The 14,921-nt window shown below is 47.7% G+C and overlaps 1 protein-coding gene across 1 annotated transcript in view; it reads left to right on the forward strand.

Annotated features, from left to right (window-relative positions):
* The first annotated feature begins 7,528 nt into the window (after positions 1–7,528).
* Positions 7,529–14,921, forward strand: part of LOC139377244 (low-density lipoprotein receptor-related protein 8-like) — a 166,253-nt gene continuing 158,860 nt past the window's right edge. The window contains exons 1-2 of the mRNA XM_071120250.1: positions 7,529–7,608; positions 8,192–8,314. Of these exons, the coding sequence (XP_070976351.1) occupies positions 7,545–7,608; positions 8,192–8,314 (187 nt within the window). The 5' untranslated portion in view covers positions 7,529–7,544. The remainder of the gene's footprint in view (positions 7,609–8,191; positions 8,315–14,921) is intronic.

A 14,921-nucleotide genomic window follows, 5' to 3' on the forward strand; every position in this document is an offset into this window, starting at 1 on the left:
CCTTTCAAAATTCCTTATAATAAACAAACCAGACTGCACAAAAAAAAACCAGACTGTTTTTCTTTTTATTGACGGATAGCCTTTGGCACACTCCATCACTCAGACATAATTTACAAACAAAACATGTGTGTTTATTGAGTCGTTTAGAACAGAGGCAGCAGGGATGACCGGGGATGTTCTCTGTTTAGTGAGTCCTCCAGATCAGAGGCAGTAGGGATGACTAGGGATGTTCTCTGTTTAGAGAGTCCTCCAGATCAGAGGCAGCAGGGATGACCAGGGATGTTCTCTGTTTAGAGAGTCCTCCAGATCAGAGGCAGTAGGGATGACCAGGGATGTTCTCTGTTTAGAGAGTCCTCCAGATCAGAGGCAGCAGGGATGACCAGGGATGTTCTCTGTTTAGTGAGTTCTCCAGATCAGAGGCAGCAGGGATGACCAGGGATGTTCTCTGTTTAGAGAGTCCTCCAGATCAGAGGCAGCAGGGATGACCAGGGATGTTCTCTGTTTAGAGAGTCCTCCAGATCAGAGACAGCAGGGATGACTAGGGATGTTCTCTGTTTAGAGAGTCCTCCAGATCAGAGGCAGCAGGGATGACCAGGGATGTTCTCTGTTTAGAGAGTCCTCCAGAACAGAGGCAGCAGGGATGACCAGGGATGTTCTCTGTTTAGTGAGTCCTCCAGATCAGAGACAGCAGGGATGACCAGGGATGTTCTCTGTTTAGAGAGTCCTCCAGATCAGAGACAGTAGGGATGACCAGGGATGTTCTCTGTTTAGAGAGTCCTCCAGATCAGAGGCAGCAGGGATGACCAGGGATGTTCTCTTTATAAGTGTGTGAATTTCCTGTAAAAATGTAGCGACTACTTTTGGGTATTGGGGAAAATGCATGGAGTTGGAATATATAATTTTCTTTAGGAATGTAGTGAAGTAAAAGTAAAAGTTGGCAAAAATATAAAAAGTACAGATACCCCCAAAAAACGTTTTAAGTAGTACTTTAAAGTATTTTTAGTTTAGTACTTTACACCACTGAAGTCTGAAAGGGTTTTTTAGCAGGTAAGAGGCTGTGCTCATAGGTAGTGGGTTTTAGTGGTATTAACATTACACATTTTACTTCTGAGTCTTTAAGCCGATGCTCTTATCCAGAGCGACTTACAGTTAGTTAGTGCTTTCATCTTAAGATAGCTAGGTGGCACAACCACATATCACAGGCATAGGAAGTAACTTTTCCTCAAAGTAGCCATCCGCAAAGTCAGAGCTAGAATGGGGAGGGGTCAAGTGTTGGTTCAGGAAAGTGTTATTATGTATTAACACACACTGCATTATTTTGGTTCATGTCCAGTGATTTGGTTCAGGTCCAGTGATTTGGTTCATGTCCAGGGATTTGGTTCATGTCGAGGGATTTGGTTCAGGTCCAGTGATTTGGTTCATGTCCAGGGATTTGGTTCAGGTCCAGTGATTTGGTTCATGTCCAGTGATTTGGTTCAGGTCCAGTGATTTGGTTCATGTCCAGAGATTTGGTTCATGTCCAGTGATTTGGTTCAGGTCCAGTGATTTGGTTCAGGTCCAGTGATTTGGTTAATGTCCAGAGATTTGGTTCATGTCCAGTGATTTGGTTCAGGTCCAGTGATTTGGTTCATGTCCAGTGATTTGGTTCATGTCCAGGGATTTGGTTCATGTCCAGGGATTTGGTTCATGTCCAGAGATTTGGTTCAGGTCCAGTGATTTGGTTCAGGTCCAGTGATTTGGTTCAGGTCCAGTGATTTGGTTCATGTCCAGTGATTTGGTTCAGGTCCAGTGATTTGGTTCAGGTCCAGTGATTTGGTTCAGGTCCAGTGATTTGGTTCAGGTCCAGGGATTTGGTTCATGTCCAGTGATTTGGTTCATGTCCAGGGATTTGGTTCATGTCCAGTGATTTGGTTCAGGTCCAGGGATTTGGTTCATGTCCAGTGATTTGGTTCATGTCCAGTGATTTGGTTCAGGTCCAGTGATTTGGTTCAGGTCCATCCATTTTAGCGATTTGCCTTTGTCACCACAGAAAACCACAGTGACCACATACTGTGAAGCTACAGACATACAGTGCATTCGGAAAGTATTCAGACCCCATGACTTTTTCCACATTTTGTTACGTTACAGACTTTTTCTGAAAATGTCTTAAATAGTTTTTTTCCTCATCTATCTACACACAATACCCCATAATGACAAAGCAAAAACAGGTTTTTAGAAATTTTAGCAAATGTATTTAAAATTAAAAACTGAAATATCACATTTACATAAGTATTAAGTACAGGCAGGACATAGGCAAAATACGTCGTTAGTGAGACAGGCAGAAACTATCATACACAGGAGGAGTAAATCACAGGAAAAACAGCACTCCGAAAGACGTGTGTCACAAAACAAACAATACCTCACAATGATGGGGTGCAAAGAACTGAACTAAACCATGTGTGATAATGACATACAGGTGTGTGAACAGGTGATTAGAATTCAGGTGATTGGGATCTGGAGAGTGAGCTGCGTTCAGGGGATCTGTGTGTTTGAGGGTGTGAGCTGGAAGCAGACGTTACAGATTTACTGTAGTTTGCCTCTTAATCCTCAGTGTGTCAAATGCATTTTCCTTCAGTCCTCATTCACTCTCTGGCAGCAAACTGGCTGAAAACTAAATTCCTTCTGCGTTATCGTCAACAGGTGAGATTCAAATTTGATCCAATTCATTTCTGCCACTTAAAGATTCCATGTGATTTCAGAACATTGTGCTGTGGGCTTACTGGGCTTGGGTCTAGTCTGAAATATGACATGTATATTTTAGTATACATATTAGCATATTTTCACATTGTCGGTGGTGTCCCCATATGCTTATTACATAGGCATTCAAATGATACCTATATCTGAAAGATGTTTTTGTTGTTCTTTATTTGTACTTTATTTATGGATTTTCAATTATATTGATTTATTTAAGGTTTATTTTGAATTGTACACATTTGCATCTAAAAGCTGAATTGCAGCTTACATAGGCCTATGTAAATACAACATATATACAGTATATATAGGCTGTAGTATACAATGTTACTGTTATGCAGCATTAAGCAGTCTCACAAGAGTAAGGCATAGGACTGTTGTTGTACCTGTCAGTCCGAGTAGGGGGAAGGATCAGTTTGTGACTGGATCGGGTAGTAGGGGGAAGGATCAGTTTGTGACTGGATCGGGTAGTAGGGGGAAGGATCAGTTTGTGACTGGATCGGGTAGTAGGGGGAAGGATCAGTTTGTGACTGGATCGGGTAGTAGGGGGAAGGATCAGTTTGTGACTGGATCGGGTAGTAGGGGGAAGGATTAGTTTGTGACTGGATCGGGTAGTAGGGGGAAGGATCAGTTTGTGACTGGATCGGGTAGTAGGGGGAAGGATCAGTTTGTGACTGGATCGGGTAGTAGGGGGAAGGATCAGTTTGTGACTGGATCGGGTAGTAGGGGGAAGGATCAGTTTGTGACTGGATCGGATCAGGATCAGTTTGTGACTGGATCGGGTAGTAGGGGGAAGGATCAGTTTGTGACTGGATCGGGTAGTAGGGGGAAGGATCAGTTTGTGACTGGATCGGGTAGTAGGGCGAAGGATCAGTTTGTGACTGGATCGGGTAGTAGGGGGAAGGATCAGTTTGTGACTGGATCGGGTAGTAGGGGGAAGGATCCGTTTGTGACTGGATCGGGTAGTAGGGGGAAGGATCAGTTTGTGACTGGATCGGGTAGTAGGGGGAAGGATCAGTTTGTGACTGGATCGGGTAGTAGGGGGAAGGATTAGTTTGTGACTGGATCGGGTAGTAGGGGGAAGGATCAGTTTGTGACTGGATCGGGTAGTAGGGGGAAGGATCAGTTTGTGACTGGATCGGGTAGTAGGGGGAAGGATCAGTTTGTGACTGGATCGGGTAGTAGGGGGAAGGATCAGTTTGTGACTGGATCGGGTAGTAGGGGGAAGGATCAGTTTGTGACTGGATCGGGTAGTAGGGGGAAGGATCAGTTTGTGACTGGATCGGGTAGTAGGGGGAAGGATCAGTTTGTGACTGGATCGGGTAGTAGGGGGAAGGATCAGTTTGTGACTGGATCGGGTAGTAGGGCGAAGGATCAGTTTGTGACTGGATCGGGTAGTAGGGGGAAGGATCAGTTTGTGACTGGATCGGGTAGTAGGGGGAAGGATCAGTTTGTGACTGGATCGGGTAGTAGGGGGAAGGATCAGTTTGTGACTGGATCGGGTAGTAGGGGGAAGGATCAGTTTGTGACTGGATCGGGTAGTAGGGGGAAGGATCAGTTTGTGACTGGATCGGGTAGTAGGGGGAAGGATCAGTTTGTGACTGGATCGGGTAGTAGGGGGAAGGATCAGTTTGTGACTGGATCGGGTAGTAGGGGGAAGGATCAGTTTGTGACTGGATCGGGTAGTAGGGGGAAGGATCAGTTTGTGACTGGATCGGGTAGTAGGGGGAAGGATCAGTTTGTGACTGGATCGGGTAGTAGGGGGAAGGATCAGTTTGTGACTGGATCGGGTAGTAGGGGGAAGGATCAGTTTGTGACTGGATCGGGTAGTAGGGGGAAGGATCAGTTTGTGACTGGATCGGGTAGCAGGGGGAAGGATCAGTTTGTGACTGGATCGGGTAGTAGGGGGAAGGATCAGTTTGTGACTGGATCGGGTAGCAGGGGGAAGGATCAGTTTGTGACTGGATCGGGTAGTAGGGGGAAGGATCAGTTTGGGACTGGATCGGGTAGCAGGGGGAAGGATCAGTTTGTGACTGGATCGGGTAGATCTGCCGCTGACACGGCCTCTCGTCTGAGGCAGCTACTTGTTGTAAATCCTGGGAAATTGCAAAATGAGAACAGAGAGACGGGTAGAACAAGTGTAACATCATCTTTGTCTGAGAGTGATTATATCCTTTCACTTATCCTTACATTGAAGATCATGTAACTTTCAAGAGGTGTCTAGTTCAGTTCTTCAGTATTTCTCATCTGGCAAGGGAACAGATGCCTCTTGCCCCCTATCCCTGTGGAGAATGAGACAGCCATAATCAGTGACATTCAGGCCCCCAATTTCTGCTGTTGCTCACTGGGGCAAGAGGAGGTTTCCACAGTGGGCTGAAAGTCAGTTATTGTATTTTTCTTTGCACAGCACTCAAGACATAGACAGTAATGCCTGAAAATGTATTTGATCATGTCAGAGCACAACAATGGCCTCCAAAATGTATTTTTCACTCATCAATGCATCCATGATAACAGGCATAACAACATGTTTCACTCTTTGGTTCAACGCTCTGATTGGCTAAGGATATTATTGTCGTGTGTGTGTGTGTGTGTGTGTGTGTGTGTGTGTTGGAAGGAGGGGGTGGTGGTGGTGGGATTAAGTTCCACTTCAGCTTAAATCTCCATTAAATGACAGATTTTTTTGCTGTCAGCAGTGGTCGTGGCCTAGATTTGATTTACGGCACCGTTTGTTTTGGCGAGGAGATCGTCGTCACTGTAAATACCCCCCCCCCCACCTCACCACAGTGCAGAAACCTCACTGTACTAAGCACAACCAGTTAAACAGTTGTATGGTGGGTAATGAGGGGGAAGTAGTAATGTTGTGCTCCCCCCCCCACCCCCCACCTCACCACAGTGCAGAAACCTCACTGTGTTAAGCACAACCATTTAAACAGTTGTATGGTGGGTAATGAGGGGGAAGTAGTAATGTTGTGCTCCCCCCCCCCCCCCACCTCACCACAGTGCAGAAACCTCACTATGTTAAGCACAACCATTTAAACAGTTGTATGGTGGGTAATGGGGGGTAAGTAATGATGTTGTGCTGCCACCACAGGGAGCCTTACCATTTGCGTATTAGACGAGAGGTGTTTTTGTCTTCATAATTGTTTGGTGTGTTGTCTATTAAGATTAGGGTTGTTAAAAATATATGGCAGTGTCAAGGGGGGGAGCTCCTACTGTAACTTTTTGCGCTGGTGCAAGATAGAGAAAAGCCACAGAGGGACTCTCAGACCCTTTTTTAAAAGATGCACACGTTGAGCATCTGCTGGCAAACAAGTCCAGACGTGTTTTGCACCTGCAGGTGCAGAATCGTTTGACCTCCTTAACCCCATTTATATTTGCCTCTGCCCAGTTCCCCACTCTGTCTGTCTGTGTGTCTGTCTGTGTGTCTGTCTGTGTGTCTGTCTGTGTGTCTGTCTGTCTGTCTGTCTGTCTGTCTGTCTGTCTGTGTGTCTGTCTGTGTGTCTGTCTGTGTGTCTGTCTGTCTGTCTGTCTGTCTGTCTGTCTGTCTGTCTGTCTGTCTGTCTGTCTGTCTGTCTGTCTGTCTGTCTGTCTGTCTCTGTCTCTGTCTCTGTCTCTGTCTGATTGCAGAGCCAGCTGAGTAGAAGTGTTCTGGCCAGGTTCCCCTCTCTCCACTGGGATTCTCTGCCTCTAACCCTATTACAGAGGTGCTGACCTGTTGCACCCTCTACAACCACTGTGATTATTATTACTTGACCCTGCTGGTCATCTATGAAGGTTTGAACTTCTTTGCCATGTACTGTTATAATCTCCACCCGGCACAGCCAGAAGAGGACTGGCCACCACTGAGAGGCTGGTTCCTCTCTAGGTTTCTTCCTAGGTTCCTGCCTTTCTAGGGAGTTTTTCCTAGCCACGGTGCTTCTACATCTGCATTGCTTGCTGTTTGGGGTTTTAGGCTGGGTTTCTGTACAGCCCTGTAAAAAGGGATTTACAAATACATTTGATTGATTGATCGTGTATCTCTCTCTTGCTCTGTCTGTCTCTGTGTGTGTGTGCGTGTGTGTTTGTGTGTGTGTGTGTCTGTCTGTGTGTGTGTGCGCGTGTGTGTGTGTCTGTGTGTGTCTGTGTCTGTGTCGGTGTCTGTGTGTCGCTCTCTCTTCAATATTTATGTGATACAAACAATTATTTTGCAGAAAAATTTCAATTAGATATTAAATTAATAAAACATGGTTTATTGTGTATTATTGTGGTAGGACAAACCTTCGTTTTGGTCCTTGTTTCCAGGGGACCCTAATTAGTGGGGAACATTCTAAAACGAATACAATTAAATCTGTTCAGGTAAGAGCTTTGTCCTGAAGGACTGTAGAGTTGTTATTTTAAACCTTGGTTATATTTTGTTTTCATCTATAGACTCGGATACTGTAATAAGTTATTATATGCGTTGTTGGTCTATGCATCCTCATGCATTCCTGCTTATCCATCACGAGTGAAGAACACAAGTTAATTCTTAGTTTTGGGAATTCCCGGCAGTGTTGGCCTTTCTGTAGAACATTGTAAAAATGATAGACTACAGTAGACTACACACATTCACGTCATCGGCAGTAAAGAATGGGGCGCGTTAATTAAAAGACTGCTTTATTTTCTTGGCACAATCCCCGCCCATACACGCCGTCGTCACCGATTCAAATTGCCAGTGAGGCTGAGGCAAGGCAAGGGGGGTTTCGGCCGGTAAAGTAGGCTAACACCGTCGCATCGCTAGAAGAACGGATTTTCGGACAGGCTTTGTTTGTGTATGAGCTCCATCACCTCCTCCAGAAATGTGGACGGATATAAGGAAACTACTGATCTTTCATTTGTTTGTCCTAAAACACTGCTCAAAAGGTTGGTCCTATTTTCCTTGATCACTAAAATGATGGTAATCGGTTAAAATTATACCCGTAATACGCTAAACAGAGAGAGGGGTCCAGATGCGGTCTCCTCCGGATGATAGCGCTACAGCAATGTGGGACAACCCCTCATTGTTTCTGAAAGCTCAATGAAAATAGCACACACTGTATTTTCGATGTAAAATAAAGGAGAACATTTATGGACAATTTGTTCGTCTACTTGGCATGTGTTCCTCCTTGGATGTGAGGCAGCATCCATATAATTGCAACATGGGATGTGGGGCAGTAGGCTTGCAACATTAATCTTTGTCTCATTGTAACGATGTGGTTTATTAAATTTTAGCCTATAATGATCAATTAGGTCTACAGAATCGGTCCGTTACAATTGTGTCTCCAGTTGCCTTTAACAAAACAGCCTCTAAGTGACGCTCATAAACAGAATCCTCAGTCAATACTTACTGACTGAATGAATATGCTGAATATCAAGTAGGCATTCATTTGCAAATGACAGTTGGAGTGCGTGCCTTTTGAGGATGCATATTAATGTGTGCCCACCCAAACACACACACACATTGCAGGAACAGAGGCAGAAGAGTGTGAGGAAGGCCAGTTTCAGTGCAATAACAGAAGGTGTATACCGACCATATGGAGGTGCGATGACGATGACGACTGCTCAGACAACAGCGACGAGGAAAACTGTGGTAAGTGGAAAAACAAAAATGTCTTTTAAGTTATCTTTTAAAGTTTGTCTCCCGTTTTCAATTGCTTTTAGCCTACAAACACACCTGACGCTGGATAAACAGACCATGACTAGTGTAACAGTGACTCTTTGGCATATTTGGTAGATTATGATGGTTTGCTGTCTTTGCATCACAGAAACGTTTGTCAGATAATGTTAAAAGAGAGTAACTTTTATTTGACTGGCAGAATCTCTTGGTAGTTATTTTGAACCGGGTGGCTACTGCCTTGCAAGTAAAGCTTTCCCACTAGTGATTGAAAGACCAAGAGGATAGGAAACAAGAGTATAGGAACCAAGAGGATAGGAACCAAGAGTATAGGAACCAAGAGTATAGGAACCAGGTATAGGAACCAGGTGGATAGGAACCAGGTGGATAGGCACGAGGAGGATAGGCACGAGGAGGATAGGCACGAGGAGGATAGGCACGAGGAGGATAGACACGAGGAGGATAGGCACGAGGAGGATAGGCACCAGGAGGATAGGCACCAAGAGGATAGAGTTAGGGGAATTGACAGAATTTGTGGTGGAGGCGTGAAAGATGATTGGACAGCACATCTTTCCCATTTCTTAGATAGAGTTTTGATAGGTAGCCAGAATGCTGCCAGACTCATGTCCAGCCCGTGTCCTATGTTTTCAGTGGAGAGGCCCAGCCCATGTCCTATGTTTTCAGTGGAGAGGCCCAGCCCGTGTCCTATGTTTTTAGTGGAGAGGCCCAGCCCGTGTCCTATGTTTTCAGTGGAGAGGCCCAGCCCGTGTCCTATGTTTTCAGTGGAGAGGCCCAGCCCATGTCCTATGTTTTCAGTGGAGAGGCCCAGCCCGTGTCCTATGTTTTCAGTGGAGAGGCCCAGCCCATGTCCTATGTTTTCAGTGGAGAGGCCCAGCCCGTGTCCTATGTTTTCAGTGGAGAGGCCCAGCCCGTGTCCTATGTTTTCAGTGGAGAGGCCCAGCCCGTGTCCTATGTTTTCAGTGGAGAGGCCCAGCCCATGTCCTATGTTTTCAGTGGAGAGGCCCAGCCCGTGTCCTATGTTTTCAGTGGAGAGGCCCAGCCCGTGTCCTATGTTTTCAGTGGAGAGGCCCAGCCCGTGTCCTATGTTTTCAGTGGAGAGGCCCAGCCCGTGTCCTATGTTTTCAGTGGAGAGGCCCAGCCCGTGTCCTATGTTTTCAGTGGAGAGGCCCAGCCCGTGTCCTATGTTTTCAGTGGAGAGGCCCAACCCGTGTCCTATGTTTTCAGTGGAGAGGCCCAACCCGTGTCCTATGTTTTCAGTGGAGAGGCCCAGCCCGTGTCCTATGTTTTCAGTGGAGAGGCCCAGCCCGTGTCCTATGTTTTCAGTGGAGAGGCCCAGCCCGTGTCCTATGTTTTCAGTGGAGAGGCCCAGCCCGTGTCCTATGTTTTCAGTGGAGAGGCCCAGCCCGTGTCCTATGTTTTCAGTGGAGAGGCCCAGCCCGTGTCCTATGTTTTCAGTGGAGAGGCCCAGCCCGTGTCCTATGTTTTCAGTGGAGAGGCCCAGCCCGTGTCCTATGTTTTCAGTGGAGAGGCCCAGCCCGTGTCCTATGTTTTCAGTGGAGAGGCCCAGCCCGTGTCCTATGTTTTCAGTGGAGAGGCCCAGCCCGTGTCCTATGTTTTCAGTGGAGAGGCCCAGCCCGTGTCCTATGTTTTCAGTGGAGAGGCCCAGCCCGTGTCCTATGTTTTCAGTGGAGAGGCCCAGCCCGTGTCCTATGTTTTCAGTGGAGAGGCCCAGCCCGTGTCCTATGTTTTCAGTGGAGAGGCCCAGCCCGTGTCCTATGTTTTCAGTGGAGAGGCCCAGCCCGTGTCCTATGTTTTCAGTGGAGAGGCCCAGCCCGTGTCCTATGTTTTCAGTGGAGAGGCCCAGCCCGTGTCCTATGTTTTCAGTGGAGAGGCCCAGCCCGTGTCCTATGTTTTCAGTGGAGAGGCCCAGCCCGTGTCCTATGTTTTCAGTGGAGAGGCCCAGCCCGTGTCCTATGTTTTCAGTGGAGAGGCCCAGCCCGTGTCCTATGTTTTCAGTGGAGAGGCCCAGCCCGTGTCCTATGTTTTCAGTGGAGAGGCCCAGCCCGTGTCCTATGTTTTCAGTGGAGAGGCCCAGCCCGTGTCCTATGTTTTCAGTGGAGAGGCCCAGCCCGTGTCCTATGTTTTCAGTGGAGAGGCCCAGCCCGTGTCCTATGTTTTCAGTGGAGAGGCCCAGCCCGTGTCCTATGTTTTCAGTGGAGAGGCCCAGCCCGTGTCCTATGTTTTCAGTGGAGAGGCCCAGCCCGTGTCCTATGTTTTCAGTGGAGAGGCCCAGCCCGTGTCCTATGTTTTCAGTGGAGAGGCCCAGCCCGTGTCCTATGTTTTCAGTGGAGAGGCCCAGCCCGTGTCCTATGTTTTCAGTGGAGAGGCCCAGCCCGTGTCCTATGTTTTCAGTGGAGAGGCCCAGCCCGTGTCCTATGTTTTCAGTGGAGAGGCCCAGCCCGTGTCCTATGTTTTCAGTGGAGAGGCCCAGCCCGTGTCCTATGTTTTCAGTGGAGAGGCCCAGCCCGTGTCCTATGTTTTCAGTGGAGAGGCCCAGCCCGTGTCCTATGTTTTCAGGAGCAGCACAAACAAAGACGTTGGTAAACTGGAGCCAGAAGTGAAAACCGTTGATCTTTTGTCTCTTTGGGTTTATTGTGGCTCAAGAGGAATTCCTGCAACTCCCTCTGTACACCCCCACACACACCGTCCCACACACACCGCAGCGAGGCCACACACACAGTAGCGAGGCTATATACAGTAGCGAGGCTACATACAGACACCGGTTAGTCAGGCTGATCGAGGTAGTATGTACATGTAGATATGGTCAAAGTGACTATGCATATATGATGAACAGAGAGTAGCAGTAGCGTAAAGGGGGGTTGGTGGGTGGCGGGACACAATGCAGATAGATCTCTTTCTCTCTCATAATCTCAATTTTTCTCTCTCACACACCCACAACGACTTCGTACAGCATTTAGATGTATTATGGCGATAAAGCCTGAGCCCCTTGGCATCCTAGCCCCTTGACATCCTAGCCCCTTGACATCCTAGCCCCTTGACATCCTAGCCCCTTGACATCCTAGCCCCTTTGGCATCCTAGCCCCTTGACATCCTAGCCCCTTGGCATCCTAGCCCCTTGGCATCCTAGCCTCCTTGGCATCCTAGCCCCTTGACATCCTAGCCCCTTGGCATCCTAGCCCCTTTGACATCCTAGCCCCTTTGACATCCTAGCCTCTTGACATCCTAGCCCCTTGGCATCCTAGCCCCTTTGACATCCTAGCCTCCTTGGCATCCTAGCCCCTTGATATCCTAGCCCCTTGGCATCCTAGCCCCTTGGCATCCTAGCCTCTTTGACATCCTAGCCTCCTTGGCATCCTAGCCCCTTGGCATCCTAGCCCCTTGGTATCCTAGTCTCCTTGGCATCCTAGTCTCCTTGGCATCCTAGTCTCCTTGGCATCCTAGCCCCTTGGCATCCTAGCCCCTTGGCATCCTAGCCCCTTGTTATCCTAGCCCCTTGTTATCCTAGCCCCATGACATCCAAGCCCCTTGGCATCCTAGCCCCTTGGCATCCTAGCCCCTTGGCATCCTAGCCCCCTTGGCATCCTAGCCCCCTTGGCATCCTAGCCTCCTTGGCATCCTAGCCCCTTGGCATCCTAGCCCCTTGTTATCCTAGCCCCTTGTTATCCTAGCCCCTTGGCATCCTAGCCCCTGACATCCTAGCCTCCTTGGCATCCTAGCCTCTTTGACATCCTAGCCCCTTGACATCCTAGCCCCTTGTCATCCTAGCCCCTTGACATCCTAGCCTCCTTGACATCCTAGCCCCTTGACATCCTAGCCCCTTGACATCCTAGCCCCCTTGACATCCTAGCCTCCTTGACATCCTAGCCTCCTTGACATCCTAGCCTCCTTGACATCCTAGCCCCCTTAACATCCTAGCCCCCTTGGCATCCTAGCCTCCTTGGCATCCTAGCCCCCTTGGCATCCTAGCCTCCTTGACATCCTGGCCCCCTTGTCTCTGACAGTGACACCAGCAGGATGAGTCGTCAGGCCTCACTGTGAAAGCACGTCATTTGGAGCATCGATCTCAGACTCCCTAAAAGATTAATGTGTCACTGTTCCACACCCCAGGATACTGTCTGGGACATTTGTTATGTTGTAGATGTAAGGTATTGGTCTGCTGGACCTGTTTGCTCGTTATTAATGTCCAACAGGGTTAGTGGGTCCAATTACATTTCAATCCAGGAGGTAAACCATATTTTTCTCACAGAGAAGAAATGTGGAGAATTTTATTTTTTGTTTACTTTCTGGATTGACTGAATAAAAAGGTAATTGACTCCAAGCAACCCTGCTGTCCAACCGAATGTTAAGTTTTCAGTAAGTGGGTTGCATGTTGGAAATGTCATCTGTAGAAATGCTTTTGGAATGGCCAAAAATATCAGCAAGCTAAACAGTTACACTGCTAAAAAATGATTTTAGCAGGAGCCAACTTCTATTTGATGATTGCACTATTTCAACCTGCCATTGTTAGGTTCTGAACAAATGGACGACTAGAAAAAGCTCAAACCAAGTTCATTCAACCCACTGGGTGCCTCAGCTGCAAGAACACTCTGCACATGATCAAACAACTATTTATTTGTCATCATGAGGGTAGGGTTGCAACACTACGGGTGCATTGCCTTATTCTGAACCAGATTGTCGCCAGCCAGCATCCTCCTCTCCTCACACAGTTGACCTGCTGTCAATGGGCCAAGACCCTTGCCATATTGGAGAATTTCCCCCATTTTCATATAGGCTAGATTTTAATATATCAGTTGGATAGTTCTTGTACTAGTAGTACTGTATGTTAAAGAGGAATGAGAAAATGTCCACAGGCTATTGTATAATTAACTTAGTTTCCAATCGTGTGACGGAGAAGGCAAGAACAGATGTCAAAGGACTATACTGGTTAGATAGTGCACAGTTTATTGAGGTTTATTCGAATGTAGAAAGTGTTTTTGAGGCTGAACATAAGCAGAGTTTACTGTATCATGTGATGAAGGACAAGACACAGGGAGATGTACTGTGTGACGGTGGAGTGTGATGCAGAAGGACAAGACACAGGGAGATGTACTGTGTGACAGTGGAGTGTGATGCAGAAGGACAAGACACAGAGAGATGTACTGTGTGACAGTGGAGAGTGATGCAGAAGGACAAGACACAGAGAGATGTACTGTGTGACGGTGGAGTGTGATGCAGAAGGACAAGACACAGAGAGATGTACTGTGTGACAGTGGAGTGTGATGCAGAAGGACAAGACACAGAGAGATGTACTGTGTGACGGTGGAGTGTGATGCAGAAGGACAAGACACAGGGAGATGTACTGTGTGACGGTGGAGTGTGATGCAGAAGGACAAGACACAGGGAGATGTACTGTGTGACGGTGGAGTGTGATGCAGAAGGACAAGACACAGAGAGATGTACTGTGTGACGGTGGAGTGTGATGCAGAAGGACAAGACATAGAGAGATGTACTGTGTGACGGTGGAGTGTGATGCAGAAGGACAAGACACAGAGAGATGTACTGTGTGACGGTGGAGTGTGATGCAGAAGGACAAGACACAGAGAGATGTACTGTGTGACGGTGGAGTGTGATGCAGAAGGACAAGACACAGAGAGATGTACTGTGTGACGGTGGAGTGTGATGCAGAAGGACAAGACACAGAGAGATGTACTGTGTGACGGTGGAGTGTGATGCAGAAGGACAAGACACAGAGAGATGTACTGTGTGACGGTGGAGTGTGATGCAGAAGGACAAGACACAGGGAGATGTACTGTGTGACAGTGGAGTGTGATGCAGAAGGACAAGACACAGGGAGATGTACTGTGTGACAGTGGAGTGTGATGCAGAAGGACAAGACACAGGGAGATGTACTGTGTGACAGTGGAGTGTGATGCAGAAGGACAAGACACAGGGAGATGTACTGTGTGACAGTGGAGTGTGATGCAGAAGGACAAGACACAGGGAGATGTACTGTGTGACGGTGGAGTGTGATGCAGAAGGACAAGACACAGAGAGATGTACTGTGTGACGGTGGAGTGTGATGCAGAAGGACAAGACACAGGGAGATGTACTGTGTGACGGTGGAGTGTGATGCAGAAGGACAAGACACAGGGAGATGTACTGTGTGACAGTGGAGTGTGATGCAGAAGGACAAGACACAGGGAGATGTACTGTGTGACAGTGGAGTGTGATGCAGAAGGACAAGACACAGGGAGATGTACTGTGTGACGGTGGAGTGTGATGCAGAAGGACAAGACACAGAGAGATGTACTGTGTGACGGTGGAGTGTGATGCAGAAGGACAAGACACAGGGAGATGTACTGTGTGACGGTGGAGTGTGATGCAGAAGGACAAGACACAGGGAGATGTACTGTGTGACGGTGGAGTGTGATGCAGAAGGACAAGACACAGGGAGATGTACTGTGTGACGGTGGAGTGTGATGCAGAAGGACAAGACACAGGGAGATGTACTGTGTGACGGTGGAGTGTGATGCAGAAGGACAAGACACAGAGAGATGTACTG

Source organism: Oncorhynchus clarkii, chromosome 20, assembly GCF_045791955.1.
Source record: "Oncorhynchus clarkii lewisi isolate Uvic-CL-2024 chromosome 20, UVic_Ocla_1.0, whole genome shotgun sequence".
Classification (NCBI taxonomy): domain Eukaryota; kingdom Metazoa; phylum Chordata; class Actinopteri; order Salmoniformes; family Salmonidae; genus Oncorhynchus; species Oncorhynchus clarkii.